The following is a 20,054-nucleotide window of genomic DNA, read 5'->3' as shown; positions in this document are numbered from 1 at the left end:
ACCTGTAATCCCAGCTCCTCGGGAGGCTGAGGCAGGAGAATCACTTGAACCCAGGAAGTGGAGGTTGGGGTAAGCCGAGATTGTACCATTACACTCCAGCTTGGGCAACAAGAGCTAAACTCCATCTCAAAAAAGAAAAAAAAAAAGTGCTTTTGAGGATTGAAAAGATAGGATAATCTATTTGGTGGCCATAGGGTATGTTTATTTTGGTTTATTCTGTATAAATCTCTTATCTTCCTTTTGATTTTTTTTTCTCTGCTTTGTTTTAGTCACTAAAACTTTCATGATGGATGATACAAAAGAATAATACGTAATAGATCTCTTTTAGAAGAGGTGACTATAAAGCTAATCTCCGCATGCAAAAAAAAAAAAAACTTTAAGCTCCTGGTGAATAATTTTAACCAGGAGAGGGTTAAAATGAGGGCTTGTGTTTAAAAGAACATTAGTAGTTTTATGTTTGTTTATTTGCTTTCTGTTTTATAGGTTTTTTAAACTTTGTTTTTGTAGGACAGACCTCAGTTTCCTTAGGAAGAAAGTGGTGTCTAGAGGCTCAAGTTTATAACACATTAAAGTGTGTTATACACCTTACCTGGGTGTGGGGGTGATTTGGTGGTGAAGTGTTACTCCATTGATCAGGGTTAATATAGTTGATCTTCATTATTAGATGAATGTCATCTTCCTTCTTTCTTGTCTTTCTTCACCATGTGCATCTCCAACAGAGTAGGACTGGCCTTGGGTTAAGTGGCTGTGTTTCTTGATGGTGTCACCATTAGTACTATAGAACTTCACCCACTGCTTACAAATGTTGTGATAAGAACACATCTTCAGAACTGTGTCTTAAAAGGGAGGGAGGATCCTCTTCTCCCCTTTTCTGCACTGGGCTGCAATAGGAATAGAAATTCTGACCATCTAGCTTTGGCAAAAAAGGTAGCAGAGGCCGGGCGCGGTGGCTCAAGCCTGTAATCCCAGCACTTTGGGAGGCCGAGACGGGCGGATCACGAGGTCAGGAGATCGAGACCATCCTGGCTAACACGGTGAAACCCCGTCTCTACTAAAAAAATACAAAAAACTAGCCGGGCGAGGTGGCGGGCGCCTGTAGTCCCAGCTACGCGGGAGGCTGAGGCGAGAGAATGGCGTAAACCCGGGAGGCGGAGCTTGCAGTGAGCTGAGATCCGGCCACTGCACTCCAGCCTGGGTGACAGACCGAGACTCCGTCTCAAAAAAAAAAAAAAAAAAAAAAAAAAAGGTAGCAGAAATGGGTGATTATTGGTGATGTTGGATCCTGGGCATCCTCAATGAGGTAGGAGAATTCTAGAGGACTCATTGGAGAATTGAGTTTTTGGTAGGATAGCTGCCCCAAGTTGATGCCATTCTTAAGTCATAAAAATCTACTTTAATTCAGAGTATAATGTAATTATCAGAATGCTTGGGTTCCAGAAAATGAGTGCAGTTCCTAGAGAATTGGATGGGGGCCAGGCAGACAAACAATATGGTTCTGCTCCTATACCATTTATTTTCTTGAGGGAGAGCTGGGAGATCAGTTTTAGAGCAAGACTGAAGTATGTAAAATAGGGGTAGGAAAAAGGGAAAAGTTCTTTTGCCTTTTCTGTATTGATCAGATCAGGGTCATATCTGAGTTTGAGACCATGCTTCTCTATGAACTGGTTTTAATGATATTATTTAACCTCTGAAATAAGCAGGTACAATAATATCTGCCTCTTGGAGGTTTATAGTCTCAAATGGAAAAAAGGACTGAAATATTTTAACTCTGAAGGTTCGCACAATACCAATTAATATCAGTATGTTGCTCTCACCTTTGGTATTAAGTACCGTCCTTCAGAAGCTACTCTTTCTTTTTGAGGTTTAGACAGGACTTCAATTGAGGGTTTTTTTTTGTTTTTGTTTTTGTTTTGTTGTTGTTTCTTTTGAGACGGAATTTCGCTCTTGTTGCCCAGGCTGGAGCGCAATGGTTCAATCTTGGCTCACTGCAACCTCTGCCTCCTGAGTTCAAGCGATTCTCCTGCCTCAGCCTCCTGAGTAGCTGAGATTACAGGCATGCACCGCCAAGCTCGGCTAATTTTGTATTTTTAGTAGAGATGAAGTTTCTCCATGTTAGTCAGGCTGGTCTCGAACTCCCGACCTCAGGTTATCCGCCCACCTCAGCCTCCCAAAGTGCTGGGATTACAGGCGTGAGCCACTGTGCCCGGCCTTAATTGAGGTTTTATCTGGTGCTTGAATTCATACTGTGTGTGAGTCTCCTAAAGGGTTAATTAGGTTTATTTGACTCTCCTATAAGTTACCTTTAGTTTACTATTGGTGTAGCTCAGTTGATTTTTTTTTTTTTTTTTTTTGCGACGGAGTTTTTGCTCTTGTTGTCCAGGCTGGAGTGCAATGGCACGATTTTGGCTCACCGCAACCTCCTCCTCCCAGGTTCAAGCGATTCTCCTGCCTCAGCCTCCTAAGTAGCTGGGATTACAGGCATGCGCCACCATGCCCAGCTAATTTTGTATTTTTAGTAGAGACTGGATTTCTCCATGTTGGTCAGGCAGGTCTTGAACTCCTGACCTCAGGTGATCCATCCACCTTGGCCTCCCAAAGTGCTGGGATTACAGGTATGAGCCACCGTGCCCGGCTATGAAGTTGGATTCTTGGCTGCAAATATCTTATCAGGCAGTTAATGCATGCCCTTTCTTAGCACTGTAGTGAGTTCTGTAAAAACTTGTGCTATGTTGCATATCCTCTTATGCATATATAGCTTTTGTTTGGTTATCATACAGAATTAGGTGGAGACCTGCATTGTCCTAGTATGAAATGCTTTTTGGAGAGTAAAATCAGATTTTGACAATGCTCTTCTGGTTCTTTATAGTTTCTTTTTTCTTTGATTTCATTCATTCAACAGATACTAAGCTTCTAATAATATGTGATGGACAGTGTTTTATGTACTGAGGTTATCGCAGTGAACAAAACTGACAAAGTGTCTGTTCTAATGGAGCTTACATTCCAATGGGAGAGACAGACAACAAACAAACTAATAAATATATGATATGACTGATAATGATAAGTATTATAGAGTAAAATTAAGCAGAGGATAAAGAGTGCTGAGAGTACGGGGAAGGAAAAGTAGTAATTATTTCCCTGAGGTCAGAGTCAGGAAAGATACCAATGAATAAGAAATGTAAGCAGTTACCTAAAGAAAACTAGGGAGCAGATATCTGGCAGAACAGAGTTTCAAGCAGAAAATAGCAAAAGCAAAGGTACTACATTCAAGGAAAGAAAGGTTGACGTGGCTGGAACAAAGTAAGGGGGAGGGTGGTAGGAGATACGAGATTTGAGAGGCACAACTTTTTTAGACCCTTGTTAAGGATTTGGGGTTTTACTCAGAGCAATGTGGGAAGTTATTTAAGGGTTTTGAGCAGAGGAGCAACACAATTTGATTTTAAAAGGCTCGCTCGGGCTGTTGTGTGAGGCAAGGGTCAGTATAAAAAACTATTACAGTTGGGGGAAACTGGGGGGGTGATAAGAAGATAGAGCTGGTAGAAGTTGATGATGGATTTGATGTCAGATGATACATGTGTGTATATTTTAGTAGTATATTAGCATTTTTGAGAGAAAATGCAGAAATTATCCCCTTTTACTGCTTGCTTGGATGGGACTTGAAGGAGTCTATAGAACCTGGAGCTCTGTACCAGTACTTTTAATTTCCGGCTTTGTTCTATAGTTAAGGGGTGTACAAAGTCAAAACTATTTTTATAATAATATCTAGTCATTGCTTGCCTTTTTCACTGCAGACATTTTCATTAGTGGTTCAAAAGCAATGGTGAGTAAAATTGTTGACATCTTAGTGCAAGTCAGAGTACCAAACTGGGCTGGTAGTCATTGTATTGTTCACTGCCATGCAAATTAATTTTTAATTTTAAAAATTAAAACAAGCCAATTTTACTTAATGTTTTTGATGAAACTGTAAAAATTATGAATTTTATTACATCCTAATCTTGAGTACATGCTTTTTTGGTATTTGTGACATAATTGGGATTGTGCCTTTTGCTCTTCTGCTGCATACTGAAGGGGTAAATAAGGGAAAACATTGTTAAACTGTTTGAGTGGTGAAGCCAGGCACAGTGGCTCACGCCTGTAATCCCAGCACTTTGGGAGGACGAGATGGGAGGATCACTTGAGGTCAGGAGTTCCAGACCAGCCTGGTCAACATAGTGAGACCCCCATCTCTATTAAAAAGAAAGAAAAGACAAATAGAAAAAAAGTATTAGGAAAAAGTTTGAGGGGTATTTGTACCCCTCAAGTACAAGTGTGGTAAGCTGAGCTAGCCACCTTTTTCATGGAACACCATTTTTACTTCAAAGGACAGTTTACAAACTATCACAATTTGAATATTTGGCAAATTTTTTGGGAAAATAATGAAGTAAACCTATGACTTCAAGGAAAACAAGTGATAGTATTTATTGTGAATGAAAAAATTGAAGCTTTCAAATGAAAAGTAGAAATTTGAAGAACTTACCTCTGCCATGGTAAGCTTGATGGGTTCCCAGTACATAAAAGACTGTTTTAGTCAGATTGGAGGTGATATTGCCAAATATGATTTTTTGCTGTTGTACAGTGAAATATATCAGCATTTGAAGAGTTCCATAACCTGGTCAACTGGTGTTTTTCAACTGATCAATGCGTGGTGTTACAGAATCATGCATCAGTACAAGATCCATTCAAAGCACAAGATGGATCAGTATATTTCAGTGTAACACAGTACAAAAAACTTATTGATACGATTTTAGATTTCACATTGCAATCTTTTTTTTTTTTTTTTGAGATGGAGTATCGCTCTTCTTGCTCAGGCTGGAGTGCAATGGCGCGATCTTGGCTCACTGCAACCTTCACCTTCTGGGTTCAAGTGATTCTCCTGCTTCAGCCTCCCGAGTAGCTGGAATTACAGGCATGCACCACCACGTCCGGCTAATTTCATATTTTTAGTAGAGATGGGGTTTCTTCATATTGGTCAGGCTGGTCTCAAACTCCCTACCTCAGGTGATCCACCTGCCTCGGCCTCCCAAAGTATTGGGATTACAGGTGTGAGCCACTGCGCCCGGCTGTGCAACCAACTTTTAAGTGAATTTTGGTGTAGTAGCAAAGAAAAATATCCCCCAATTATCAGAAAAGGGTATTAAAATACTCCTACTCTCATCAACTGTGAATTTGTGTGAAGCATATATAAAAACGCAGCTGCCATCTTCTGTTAAGCCAGACATTAAAGAAATGTAATTTATTTTTATTTTTAATTAAATAATTTAAAATAGTACTGCTCTTGTCACTTATTTGTTTTGGAAAATGTAGTTAATTTTTTCATAAGAAATTTTATATTAACAGGTAATGAGTATTACAGTTCTAAAATTAATAAATTAAAAAATTTTTAAATCGTTATTTCTAATATGGTAAATATCAATAGATACATCTATACAAATGGTTTTGGGATCCTTAATAATTTTTAGAAGTATAAAGGAGTCCTGAGATTCAAAAGCTTGAAAACTGTAAATACAGTAAAAAGAATATAAATTTTTGTGTCATTAACTGTCCTGGTTTCCAGATATGTAATTTTGGAAAATAACTATTATTAGGTCTATTTTTCTTCTTGAGAAATGGGAATAATATTTGTTTCATAGGATTATTGAGCAAATTAAATGAATAAGGTATCACAAGTATACAGCACAGTGCCCAACACATTTAATAGATACCCATGAAATGCCAGCGATTCCATTTATTTTTTGTATTTATTTATTCTTTTTTTTTTTTTTTTTTGAGATAGGGTCTCACTCTGTCATCCTGGTTGGAGTGCAATAGTGTGACCATGATTCTTTGCAGCCTTGACCTCCTACTCTCAGGCAATCCTCCCACCTCACCCTCCTGAGTAGATGGGACCACAGGCATACCACACTACCATGCCCAGCTAATATATATATATATATATATTTTTTTTTTTTTTTTTGAGATGGAATCTCACTCTGTTGCCCAGGCTGGAGTGCAGTGGCATGATCTTGGCTCACTGCAACCTTCGCCTCCTGGGTTCAAGCAATTCTCCTGTCTCAGCCTCCTGAGTAGCTGGGACTGCAGGCGCCTGCCACCACACCTGGCTAATTTTTGTATTTTTAGTAGAGACAAGGTTTTACCTTGTTGGTCAGCTGGTCTCGAACTCCTGACCTCAGGTGATCTACCCGCCTCGGCCTCTGAAGGTGCTGGGATTACAGGCGTGAGCCACTGTGCCCAGCCCCCAGCTAATTTTTAAAAATTATTGTTTACAGAGACAAGATCTCCCTATGTTGCATGGACTGGTGTTGAATTCCTGGGCTCAAGCAATCCTCCCGCCTCAGTGTTCCAAACTGTTGGGAATACAGGCTTGAGCCACTGTACCAGCCAGTGTTTTTTACATATTTTAAAACTAAAGTCAGCCTGGTGCGGTGTCTCATGCCTATAATCCCAGCACTTTGGGAGGCTGAGGTGGGCGAATCACTTGAGGCTAGGAATTTGAGATTGGCCTGGCCAACATAGTTTTGCTAAACTCCATCCCTACTAAAAATACAAAAATTAGCCAGGCATGGTGGTGCACGCCTGTAATCCCAGCTAGTCAGGAGGCTGAGGCACGGGAGGCACAGAAGGTGGAGGCTGCAGTGAGCCGAGATGGCATCACTGCACTCCAGCCTGGGCAACAGAGACTTTGCCACAAACAAACCAGCCTACCTAAAATCTAAAGTGGTCTTAATATTACTGGATGTTTTTCACTTGTTCTACAAAACAGTTTGATTTAGTTTACCAAGTTAGAATGAAGGCGTTCAATTTCAGATTTAAAAAGTACATTATGAAAAGTTGATAGCAAAGTTTATTTTATGTTTTTATAATCCTTTGTGTAATAAATTAGCTTAAGCAGCAGGTTGAGGACATAGAAAACTGAGGAGATATTAGATGGAGGTAACTAGGATATTGGAGCACTTAGTTTTATGATATACAGTAAATTCACTATTAGCCAGGTGATGATGATGATGATTTTGCCATTTAAAATATTGAATTAGCACAGCATGATATTTAGCATCATAGTAGAAGGTATTTCTGTTTATATTCTTATCTGTAAAAAGAGGGATTGAATTGTTGAACTGACTTCTAGTTTATAAATCTTGTGATAATATGATTAAAATTTGGACTTGTAATGGAAGGTTTCATTTGTAACTTCAGTAGGTACTGATGCTTTTACCCCCTCTTTTCTCTGTGTTCTTGAGGGGTTAAGAAAACAAAGGATAATTATCCAGGAGCACGGACACCTTGACTTCTTCACCTAGGTTATCTGTCTGGACTCTGGTGGACACTCCTTGACTTAAATTCAAAATTTTTTTTAATAGATATTATATTCACATGCTTTAGAATTCTTAAAAATAAAAGGATACATTTTAAGTTTCCCTTTCACCAATCTCTACCTATCTAGTTCCCCTCCTAGGCAGCAGCTAGTGTTATCAGTTCCTTATATATGTGTGTGTGTGTTTTTCTTTTTTTTTTTTTTTTTTACCATTTGGAGCATGGTACTTCTTTTTCTTCCTGAAAGATAGAGAAGTGAAGAAAGGGAACTGTTGCCACCTCTTCCTACTGAGGTGACAAAAAGAGATATTCAGGAATTTATACATTTGATTGTAAACGTCTTTTCTTTTTTTTATTCCCCCTCCACCAAGTTGGAGTCTCGCTCTGTTGCCCAGGCTGGAGTGCAATGGGTGATCTCGGCTCACTGCAACCTCTGCCTCCCAGGTTCAAGCCATTCTCCTGCCTCAGCCTCCTGAGTAGCTGGGATTACAGGCATGCGCCACCATGCCTGACTAATTTTTGTATTTTTAGTAGAGATGGGGTTTCAACATGTTGGTCAGGCTTGTCTCGAACTCATGACCTTGTCATCTGCCCGCTTCTGCCTCCCAAAGTACTGGGATTACATGCATGAGCCACTGCTTCAGGCTCATCTCTTCTTTTTTTACTCCAAATGTGTATCTCCAGCCTATACTTCTCCTTTGAATTCTAGATTTTGTATTCATCTTCACTTGGATTCTCAGAGTTGTTTTAAAATTAACTTGTCCAAATTGGAATTGCCATTTTCTGCCTCCTTCCCTTTCACCTGGCCACCCATTCTTTTAAATTACATCGTTAACTATCTAGTTGCTCAAGCCAGTCACTGAGATCATTCTTTGTTTCACAACTTCTTATTCCCCATACACATATAATTAGCAAGTTATTTTGAACCAGTCTACTTCTGTCTCCTCTGCCCCCACATTGAGACTGACCAATTTTAGTTTTATTTTTTCCTGGCAATATTGCACCAGACTCATAAGTAGTCTCCCTGTGTCCCCCTCCAATCCATTCTCTACATGAGAACAAGAATGATTTTAAAATGTAACTTGTATCATGCCACTTTCCTGCTATAGTAAAGTAAAATATGTATACCTTTCAGATAGATGAAAAAACAAAATGGAATAATAAAAATTATCAATCTGGAGGAAGGTAAGAAGGATGAGCAAAAGGAATATAGAACAGGCAGAACAAATAGAAAACACTAAAAGGGGCTGGGCTGGCAGTGGCTCACGCCTGTAATCCCAGCACTTTGGGAGGCCGAGGCAGGCAGATTGCTTGAGGTCAGGAGTTCAAGACCAGCCTGGCCAACATGGTGAAACGCTGTCTCTACTAAAATACAAAAATTAGCTGGTGTGGTGGCGCACGCCTGTAGTCCCAGCTACTCTGGAGGCTGAGGCAGGAGGATCTTTTGAACCTGGGAGGCGGAGGGTGCAGTGCGCCGAGATTACACCACTCTCTTCTAGCCTGGGTGACAGAGTGAAACTCTGTCTCAAAAAAAAAAAAAAAAGAAAACACAAAAAGGATGGTAGATTTAGACCCTGATATATCAGTAAGTATATATGAAACTGGATTAAATGCTTCAGTTAAAAGACAAATACTGTCTTACTGTAGGATAAAAACACCCAACTGCATGCAATTGGAGACGTATCTAAAACATCAGGATGTTAAAAAGTTGTAAGTAAGAGAATTGAAAAATATATTCCATGCAAATACCAATTCAAAAAAGTTGGGATAATGGTAATGGTGTTAATATCCTAATAGGTTTTTTTTTTTTTTTTGAGATGGAGTCTCACTCTGTCGCCCAGGCTGGAGTGCAGTAGTGTGATCTTGGCCGACTGCAACCTCCACCTCCTGGGTTCAAGTGATTCTCCTGTCTCAGCCTCCTGAGTAGCTGGGACTACAGGCGCACACCACCACACCTGGTTAATTTTTGTATTTTTGATAGAGATGGGGTTTTTTGATAGAGACAGGGTTTCACCATATTGGCTAGGCTGGTCTCGAGCTCCTGACCTTGTGATCCACCTGCCTCGGCCTCCGAAAGTGCTGGGGTTACAGGCATGAGCCACCGTGCCCGCCCCCTAATAGGTTTTAAAACAGAAAACATTATCTGAGAAAAAGGTGCATGTCTCACAATGAAAAGTGGTTCAATTAACCAAGAATCTATGAAAATTTTAAGTTTGATTGCACTTGATAACATGGCTTCAAAATGTATCAAGCAAAACTTGCTAGAATTACAAGAAGACATAGAAACCCCAATTATAGTGGGAGATTTTTAACATTCCTCTCTTTGTAACCAAATAAGCCAACAACAACAACACAAATCAATAAGGATATAAAAAACATGAACAACACCATTAAAATGGATCTAGTAGATTTATATGAAATGCTGAACCCAACAACTGCAGAAAAAAAAGTTGTTTTTTTTTCAAGGATATAGACAGCATTTACAAAAATTGGTCAGACTCAACCATAAAGCAAATCTCAACACATTTTAGACGACTGAAATTACACTGCCCGTTCTCTGATTGCAATGCAGATAAGCTAGACATTTTTACAAAGGTAGATATCTTAGGAAAATGGCTGAAATATCAGTCATCAAATCTGTTTTAAGAAATTAGAAGAAAAATTTTAAGTTGCTTAATTTCCCAGTTTGAGTTTATTTTACCCAAATAAAATAGAAGTAATAAAAGAGCAGGAATGATTAAATTAGAAAAATAGAGCAACAAAGCCAACACTTTCTTCTTTGAAAAGATGAATAAAATTAATAGGTCAGGCACAGTGACTTATGCCTGTAATCCCAATATTTTGGAAGGCCAAGGTGGGAGGATTGCTTGAGTCCAGGAGTTTGAGACCAGCTTGGGCAACATAGTGAGATATCTCTACTGAAAATTAAAAAAAAAAAAAATTAGTCGGCTGTGGTAGTGTGTGCCTGTAATCCCAGCTACTTGGGAGGCTGAGATGGGAGGATCACTTGAGCCTGGAAGGTTGAGGCTGCAATGAACCATGATTTTGCCACTGTACTCCAGCCTGGGTGACAGAGCAAGACCCTGTTTCAAATAATAATAATAATAGTAATAATAATAATAATGAACAGACTGATCAAGAGAAAAAGAAGGCACAAATAACAGATATTAGGAATGAGAAGTGGTACATCAGTATAAATTCAAAGGTCATAGTATATCATTAATGGATATTTGGAACAAATTTTATGCCAATAAATGAAAATAGATAAACAATGCTAGAAATATTTAGTTTGTCAGAATGCACATATAAAGGAATTAGAGGGCCAAGCGCGGTGGCTCACCCTGTAATCCTAGCATTTTGGGAGGCCAAGGTGGGCAGATCACTTGAGGCCAGGAATTCGAGACCAGCCTGGGCAACATGAAGAAACCCTGTCTCTACTAAAAATCCAAAAATTAGCCGGGTATGGTAGTGGGCACGTGTAATCCCAGCTACCTGGGAGGCTGAGGCAGGAGAATTGCTTGAACCCGGGAGGCGGAGGTTCCAGTGAGCCGAGAGGGAGACTCCGTCTCAAAAAAAAAAAAAAAAAAAAAATATGATAGCTCAAAGTAAAGCTTTGGTTTTGGCATAGCTGATGTTGACCTTTTGTTTTTAGCACCAAATTGTCAACAAGTTTGTTTGCTTTTTTTTTTTTGAGACAGGGTCTCACTTTATTGCCTAGGCTGGAGTGCAGTGCCGCCATATCGGCTCACTGCAACCTCCACCACCCGGACTCAAGCGATTCTTCTACTTTAGCCTCCCGAGTAGCTGGATTACAGGTGTGCGCTACCACACCCAGTATTTTTAGTAGAGATGGAGTTTTGCCGTGTTGACCAGGCTGGTCTGAACTCCTGACCTCAAGCGATCTGTTCACCTCAGCTTTCCAAAATTCGGTGACTATAGGTGAGAGCCACTGCGCCCGGCCAAATTTGATTGCTTTTTAGGACTACTTTTAGGTCTTGGTAAATTATCATCGAATGTGAATGCAAACTTAGGAAATTTAGTTCAATATTTTGAAAAGAAGGAAGAGGACTTCATTCTAGACCAATCAAATTGGAAATTGTTACTTGCTCATGTTGATTTTTTTTTAACCTTGTATTATGCTGAAGGCTGAAGGCACTGAATAGTTTATGAATCTGACCCACAGATGGCTCCTAATCTATCAGTGTATAACTGTGTTTAAAATTGTTCTTAAGGGCCGAGCGTGGTGGCTCAATCATGCCTGTAATCCCAGGACTTTGGGAGGCCGAGGCGGGCGGATCACCTGAGGTCAGGAGTTTGAAATCAGCCTGGCCAACGTGATGAAACCCCATCTCTACTAAAATTATAAAAAGTAGCTGGGCGTAGCGGCACTCGCCTGTAATCCCAGCTACTCAGGAGGCTGAAGCAGGAGAACTACCTGACCGAACCCCGGAAGCAGAGGTTGCAGTGAGCCCAGATCAACCTCTGCACTCCAGCTTGGGCAACAGAATGAGACTCTGTCGCAAAACAAAACAAAACAACAACAACAACAAAAGTTCTTAAGCATTTTCATTTTATTTGAACTGAACATATTAGTTAGTAGTAGTAGGAAAACTGTGTTTTACTGAGAGTTCCTAATGTGGAAAATTCACTTGAGTGTCTCTATACGTCCTTTGGAGAAAAGTGAAAAATTGCAGACATAGAGTTGTTTGTGAGGGGAGGGGTGATTTCTTTAATATCTTCATGAGATAGGTATGCAATTTCTACGTGAGAGGAGAGAGAAATCAGTTTTACTAAATTCATATATAAAACTGCCTATAATGAAAGATGCTTTTCTTTCTTTTTTTTTTTTTGTGAGACGGAGTTTTGCTCTTGTTGCCCAGGCTGGAGTGCAGTGGCACCATCGCGGCTCACCGCAACCTCCGCCTCCCAAGTTCAAGCGATTCTCCTGCCTCAGCCTCCTCAATAGCTGGGATCACAGGCATATGCCATCTCCCCTGGCTAATTTCGTATTTTCAGTAGAGTAGGAGCTTCTCCATGTTGGTCAGGCTGGTCTTGAACTCCCGACCTCAGGTGATGCGCCCACTTTGACCTCCCAAAGTGCTGGGATTGCAGGCGTGAGCCACTGCACCCGGCTGAAAGATGCTTTTCTTCATTGCATATTTCATATTAAAGTACTAAGTACCAATGGAAATTTGTACCTCCAGTTCTTATTTCTGAAAAGCATAATGTGACTTGTATCTCCAAATCTGTCTTGTTTTTTTGTCCCTAGTTAAGATAAAGAGATTTTCTGTAATCCAGGGTTTTGTTTTGTTTTTGGTAAAATTACTTACAGAGATGACTTTATTTTATTTATTTATTTTGAGACAGAGTTTCACTCTTGTCGCCCAGGCTGGAGTGCAATGGAGTAATCTTGGCTCACTGCAACCTCTGTCTCCCATGTTCAAGCAATTCTCCTGCCTCAGCCTCCCCAGTAGCTGGGATTACAGGCGGGTGCCACCATGCCTGGCTAACTTTTGTATTTTTAGTAGAGATGGGGTTTCACCATGTTGGCCAGGCTGGTCTTGAACTCCTGACCTCAAGTGATCTGCCTGCCACTTTCCCAAAGTGCTGGGATTACAGGCATGAGCCACTGTGCCTGGCCATGGAGGTGATTTTAGCGTAGTGAATTTCTTTGTGCTGTTTTCTAAATTTTGCTCAAAATAGTATTTTGCTGACTTTGCCAACAATTCCCATTCCATTCTGCCTTTGTTGAGCAAAAGTGTGTGTGTGTGTGTGTGTGTTTCTTTCTTTTTTTTTTTTTTTTTTTTTTTTGAGACGGAGTCTCGCTCTGTCGCCCAGGCTGGAGTGCAGTGGCCGGATCTCAGCTCACTGCAAGCTCTGCCTCCCGGGTTTACGCCATTCTCCTACCTCAGCCTCCCGAGTAGCTGGGACTACAGGCGCCCGCCACCTCGCCCGGCTAGTTTTTTGTAGTTTTTAGTAGAGACGGGGTTTCCCCGTGTTAGCCAGGATGGTCTCGATCTCCTGACCTCGTGATCCGCCCGTCTCGGCCTCCCAAAGTGCTGGGATTACAGGCTTGAGCCACCGCGCCCGGCCAGTGTGTGTGTTTTAATCATGGCCGATCTCTTGTCAAGCTAAGAGGAAACTGGAATTTATCACATGCACATCTCTTACTTCATCCTGCATATGATCTCTTGATAATGTTTAGCTTATTATTTTGGTCGTAATTAATGTGATGACTTCTGTAAAATTGCTAATATGTGAAATTTAGCAAATTTACTAACTTTTTAATTTCAAATATTACTGTCGATTTAATATTTAGATCATAAGTGTGGCTTAGGGTATCATTTTGAAATTAAATTAGTCATTCTATAACAACAACTATAGAATGTAGTCCGAACTTCATAGCATAGCTTTCAAGTCTTTTTCTTTTACTCATCATTCCAATTTCATTCTTTACTGTTTTCTATAACTTCTTCACCCCCACTAATAACTTTTTGTTTGTTTCCCAAATATAAATTGTTCCTGCACTTGAGTGTGATTTGGATAACTTAAAAAAAAAAATCTGGAATGCTAGCCAGTGTTGCTTTTGTTCACCTACAGATTTCTAACAAATTATTTAAGGCTCATTTCAGTGTGGTCCATTCTTCAATATTTAACTCTCTGCAAAGTTATGAGCTCTGCACTGTGTTCCACAGTCAGGCTATACTCCCTTCTATTTAATAAATAGTAATTATTATTTATTTTCATATTTGTGTAACAGAAGACTTTCTGAACATCTTGAAGACTGGGATTCAGTCTTACTGATTTTTGTCCTCAAGGATGACTAGATATTTAAATTGTTTGCTAAATGAACAAAGAATAATGTGAAAGAGAAATTAGCAGCAAAAGGAATCTGTGAAATCTGTTTGAAAAATAAATCTCAAAATGGATATCCTTTTTTTTGGAGGGGTTGGGGAGTACATTGTACTCAGAAATCATGGTATCTTCTGACTTTAAATTTACTATATAAGCAATATTATTTTGCAGTCACAGTATTTTTGCTTAAAATCTGCTAGTGAAATTTCTGGAGGAACTGAAACCACTTTTAAGTAAATGTTCTTATGTTTTGACACCTTCTAATTTATTTATTTATTTATTTTTTTAGGAAATACTCCTTTACACCTTGCTGTGATGTTAGGAAATAAAGGTTAGTAAATCTTTTCTTTTTTATGTTTAACTTCATTTAGTTATAGTCTGTTTAAACTTTTTAAGATCAATTTTGTCTTTTGAGTTTTTAAAAACTCACTTATTTTATTTGTTAATTGAACTTGGAATTTAGTATATTGAAATTAGTAAATATTTTCTTGTTTTCCATAGCCCTTTTTAAAAAGTGTTGGTGGAAATCCTGTACTAACTTTTATGTCTTTTGAAACTATATTTTTTTCCCCTTACTTGGTTGTTTTATTAAGCAGGAATTTATAATTTTAGAAGATTTATTTCCAAATATTAAGATTCATTAATTATTATACTTTTCATATTAGAGTTTTATATGATTTTTAATACATAATATTTTATATCTCTAAAGTCATAAGTTGAGCCTTTTGTATGGTAGATAATTGCAAAAACTTAATACTTGTTTATTAAGTATTTGTTAAAGTATTCATTCTTTGATTAAAAAAACCTTATAGGGAGGTGATTTAAAAGATACCTACTTTTGTAGGTTATTCCTAAATGCAGTAAAACTTCAGTTATTTGGATCCCCAGTTATTCTGGAAAGTGGATTTTAGATAGCTGAATAGCAATCCTTTGAGTACTAGATTTTTATATTTTAAATGTGTTTGATAGAATTTTTTTTTTTTTTTTTTGAGACAGAGTCTCGCTCTGTTGCCCATCCTGGAGTGCAGTGGTGCAATCTTGGCTCACTGTAAGCTCTGCCTCCCGGGTTTAAGCAGTTCTTCTGCCTCAGCCTCCTGTGTAACTGGGACTACAGGCACGTGCCACCACGCCTGGTTAATTTTTTGTGTTTTTAGTAGAGACGGGGTTTCCCCATGTTGTCCAGGCTGGTCTTGATCTCCTGACCTCATGATCTGCCTGCCTCGGCCTCCCAGAGTGCTGGGATTACAGGTGTGAGCCACCGCGCCCAGCCAACAAAATTTTTTAAAGAAATATAATTGTATATTTTTAAATAGGCTAATGAACTTCTGTTAAGATTTTTTTTTCAATGATCTAGAAGTATCATTATGAACATCTGTTGTTGTTATATGGTATAATGTATCTGTCAATGTAAACATTTGATCTGAATGTCTACTGACCTAGGGATATTGCTAGAACTTGTTTTTATTTTATTTTATTTTATTTATTAATTTATTTTGAGACAGAGTTTCACTCTTATTGCCTAGGCTGGAGTGCAATGGTGCAATCTCGGCTCACCACAATCTCTGCCTCCCGGGTTCAAGTGATTCTCCTGCCTCAGCCTCCAGAGTAGCTGGGATTATAGGCATGTGCCTCAACGCCTGGCTAATTTTGTATTTTTAGTAGAGGTGGGATTTTTCCATGTTGGTCAGGCTGGTCTTGAACTCCCGACCTCAAGTGATCCACCCGCCTTGGCCTCTCAAAGTGCTGGGATTACAGGCATGAGCCACCGTGCCTGGCCTTTATTTTATTTTTGAAACATGGTCTCGCTCTGTTCCCCAGGCTGGAGTGCAATGATGCAGTCATGGGTCACTGTAGTCTTGAACTCCTGAACTCAAGTGATCCTCTTGCCTCAGCCTTCAGGGTGGCTGGGACTATAGGCACATGCCACCATGTCTGGCTAATTTTTTCATTTTATGTAGAGACAGGTTCTCCCTCTGTTGCCCTGGCTTGAACTTGTTTTGTTGAAAAACAAAGTTCTTTTGCTAGTTTGATTTTTAAGTCCAAATGTTTAAATGAAGCATATGATCTGCAGGATAGTATAATTTTTACTTTAGATACAGGGTCTTGCTCTGTTGCCCAGACTGGGGTATAGCAGTGCGATCCTAGCTCACTGCAACTTCAAACTCCTGTGCTCAAGTGATCCTCTCGTCTCCAACCTCCCAAGTAGCAAGGACTAGAGAGGCACATGCCACCATACCTAACTAACTTTTAAATTTATTTTTAGAAATGAGGTCTTGCTATGTTGCCCAGGCCATTCTCAAACTCCTGACCTCAAGCAATCTTCCCTTCTGGGCCTCCCAGAGCACTGGGATTACAGATGTGAGTCACTGTGCCTGACCTTAATTTTTATTTTAATTCTATAAAATTGGTGATTCAAATCTGTATCTTCAATGTTATAGTTATGGCTTTTTTTTTCTTCTTCTTCTTTTTTTTTTTTAACAAGGAAGATTAACTAGAGTAACTTCTAAGTAAAGAGGTATTCATTAAAAGGCTACATATTAGAGAAACTCAAGAAGTAGGGACCAGCCAGGTCTCAGGAAGAGTGGGAACCAAGATGTTTGGAGGAATCAGTCATTCTCCTATCTATTTCCTTATCATCTTTCAATCTCTTATGGTGTATCCGCTGTTCTGTATATCTGCAGTATTCTCCTTTTTCATGATTGACTTTTTCTGTTTACCGAAATTGAACAGACCAAAAAAATTATTTTAGGATCCTAAGTTTTAGTGACTTTCTGGTTTCAGTGTTCACTACTAACTAGACAGGTTTCTTAGATTCCCAAATTTCTGAGCAAAAAGTTTGATTGGTCTAGTTTATCTCAAGCCAAGCCACAGTGATGGGTGATGGCGGATTTATTAATTATCTGTCTTTAAGATAGGTATTTGCTTCTGTGAAATTAGTGTTAGCTAGACTGACTTGGGTGAGATTTGGGGGTAGGAGACAGAATCAGGAATACAGAGGAAGTATGTTTACTTTAGCAGAAATGTGCATAGGGCAGGCCATGATTGACATCTCTGGCAACCTTGGTGAAAGTATGTCAGATATAGTCAGCTGAATTTGATCAATAAAAACTTACGCTTTTTTTCCCCAAAGAACATTGGATTGGAACTTTAGAAAATAACTATAATTTATTATTTACAATATACCAGATGCTTTTCCTAGTACTTTACACGTATTTACTAATTTAACTCTTACAACAACCATGTGAGTGAAGTACTATTATTATCTCCATTTTATGGAAGAAAAACAGCCCCAAAACTTGCTTAGAGTCAAGTAGCCAAGTTTCAGTTTCAACTTGGGAGTGCCCGGCTCTAAAATCTGTTTTAATGGTGTATTGCTTTGCCCTCTTTTCCACTAAGAACCATTCAGAAAGGATATGGTGTATTATCAAAGTTGGCCAAGATGCAGCTTGCCAAATCTGATTGCTATTCTGGAATCCTTCCTAATTTAGCACTTCAGTAGTTAATATGGATTTACCAGGATTTGAATGTGAAATGAAGCCTATCTGCCATCTCTGGTTTAGGGTTCTAATTTTATTTTATTTTTCCACTCAAATATATTCTGACAGAGGGTATTCTAATTTTAGATAGATGTACTATTATGCTTCATCATATGTTTATATCAGCCTGTTTTAAAATGTATTTCAGCCAGGCGTGGTGGCTCACATCTGTAATCCTAGCACTTTGGGAGGCCGAGGCGGGCAGATCACTTGAGGTCAGGAGTTTGAGACAACCTGGGCACCATGGCAAAACCCCATCTCTACTAAAAATACAAAAATTAGCTGGGCATGGTGGCACATGCCTGTCATCCCAGTTACTTGGGAGGTTGAGAAAGGAGAATCACTTGAACCCGGGAGGTGGAGGTTGCAGTGAGCCGAGATCATACCACAGCACTGCAGCCTGGACGACAGAGTGAGACTCCGTTTCAACAACAACAACAAATTAAAATATATTTCATAAAACATTAGTTTATTTGCATCCATTGAAGTACAGGAGAAAAACTACATTAGTTTCATGGGATATTGAAAGGTATTTGGAAGAAAATAGAGTTTCCAGAGCAAATCAATTTGAAAAATATTAGGTAAATAAAAGTTAAAAAGTTTTCTTTGTTGTGGAACTTGTTAGAAATCTGATATGCTAATATGCATTGTAATGTTTCAAGTTGGGGCATGTGTTGGCCATAGTGGTCAGAGTTCCCCACAGTTATTTGATGTTTGCTCTTTTTCACAAGTATCTTGACAGACTAGAGTTCTGTGGGATGTATTTTGGGAAACACTTGGTTAGATGAGGCAGGATCTGCAAATAATGTTGGTATTTGTTGTTTCTGAATCCTTTTCAAATAGAGTGGACATAACCGATTACATACTGATCCATTAGCATTTTTCCAGTTATGCACCTTTTTTTTTTGCTTTTTTTCTTATGATCTTTATGTATGTGTTTGTATAATTCTCTTTTTAAAATAACTCAAACAAACTTGAAATTCTATTTATATTTTTTATATTTGGTTGCACAAGAGTGAGATTGGAATATGTAAATATGTAGCAGAAAATAAAACATCTACTTTATACGTAGTGTTTCTTTTTTTTTTTTTTTTCTTTTGGGTTGGAGTCTAACTCTGTTGCCTAGGCTGGAGTGCAGTGGGATGATCTCGGCTCATTGCAGCCTCTGCTGAGTTCAAGCCATTCTCCCACCTCAGCCTCCCTAGTAGTAGCTGGGATTACAGGCGTGCATTACCATGCCAGGCTATTTTTATATTGTTAGTAGAGATGGGGTTTCACCATGTTGACCAGGCTGTCTCGAACTCCTGACCTCAGGTGATTTACCCACCTCGGCCTCCCAAAGTGCTGAGATTACAGAGCCACCCCGCCTGGCCTACTTAGTGTTCTATACATTGCTTTTACATTATATCATTGTTCAGCCTAGATAGTCTATTCCCTTTTATCTTGTTTTAAGATACACTGTACCTTTAGTGATTTCATTTAGTAGTAGCTGGGATTACAGGCGTGTGTTTCTATGCCAGGCTAATTTTTGTATTGTTAGTAAAGACAGGGTTTCTCCATGTTGGCCAGGCTGGTCTCGAACTTCTGACCTCAGGTGATTTACCCACCTTGGCCTCCCAAAGTGGAGATTACAGGTGCAAATCACCATGCCTGGCCTACTTAGTGTTCTATACATTGCTTTTACATTATATCATTGTTCAGCCTAGATAGTCTATTATCTTTTATCTTCTTTTAAGATACACTGTACCTTTAGTGATTTCATTGTTGAAGGGCATGTTCTGTTTGTGTACTTGTCTATAACAAAATTTTCCAGGGCCTTCAAATAATATTTTGATTGAGGTAAAGATAATCTTTTATACTTCTACATCCTTTCCTCCTCTCACGCATCTTAACCTACTGAATAACGTTAATTTTTCACCACAGAAACTGATTTTTTTCTGAATTTCTGAGTCCATTGACTAATATTAGTGATGTCACATGGGAAGTTATTGAACTGTGGATTTGGATGGAAATGAAGAAGAATATTATACTTAATTAAGGAAGGTTTCAGGAAGTTTTACGAGATGATGTAGAAAAAGTAATCTTTAATTCTTAACCTTTTGGTTGAAAACATCAGAGAAAGGTTTTTCAAACCAGTTGCTGCAATTTTTAATTCATTTTCAGTCTTTTTTGGATCTGCAATTTTTAATTTTTTTCCTAAAGTAACTTTAATAAGATTTCTCACTTTAATAACTCTAGATATTCTATTGTTTCCAACTGTCCTATTTTTCTCTCTTTTTTTTTTTTTTGAGACAGAGTCTTGCTCTGTTGTCCGGGCTG

At 38.9% G+C, this 20,054-nt stretch overlaps 1 protein-coding gene across 3 annotated transcripts in view; it reads left to right on the top strand.

The window, feature by feature from the left end:
• Positions 1-20,054, top strand: part of ANKRD13C (ankyrin repeat domain 13C) — a 91,580-nt gene that overhangs the window by 6,063 nt on the left and 65,463 nt on the right. For all 3 annotated transcript variants that reach the window (XM_033225281.1, XM_033225282.1, XM_033225280.1), the window contains exon 2: positions 14,489-14,530. In XM_033225281.1, the coding sequence (XP_033081172.1) occupies positions 14,489-14,530 (42 nt within the window). The remainder of the gene's footprint in view (positions 1-14,488; positions 14,531-20,054) is intronic.

The sequence above is a fragment of the Trachypithecus francoisi genome, unplaced genomic scaffold, assembly GCF_009764315.1.
Source record: "Trachypithecus francoisi isolate TF-2019V2 unplaced genomic scaffold, Tfra_2.0 Lachesis_group12, whole genome shotgun sequence".
In the NCBI taxonomy this organism is placed as follows: domain Eukaryota; kingdom Metazoa; phylum Chordata; class Mammalia; order Primates; family Cercopithecidae; genus Trachypithecus; species Trachypithecus francoisi.
The sequence above is the reverse complement of the archived record's forward strand: the minus strand, read 5'-3'. Positions and strand labels throughout refer to the sequence as shown.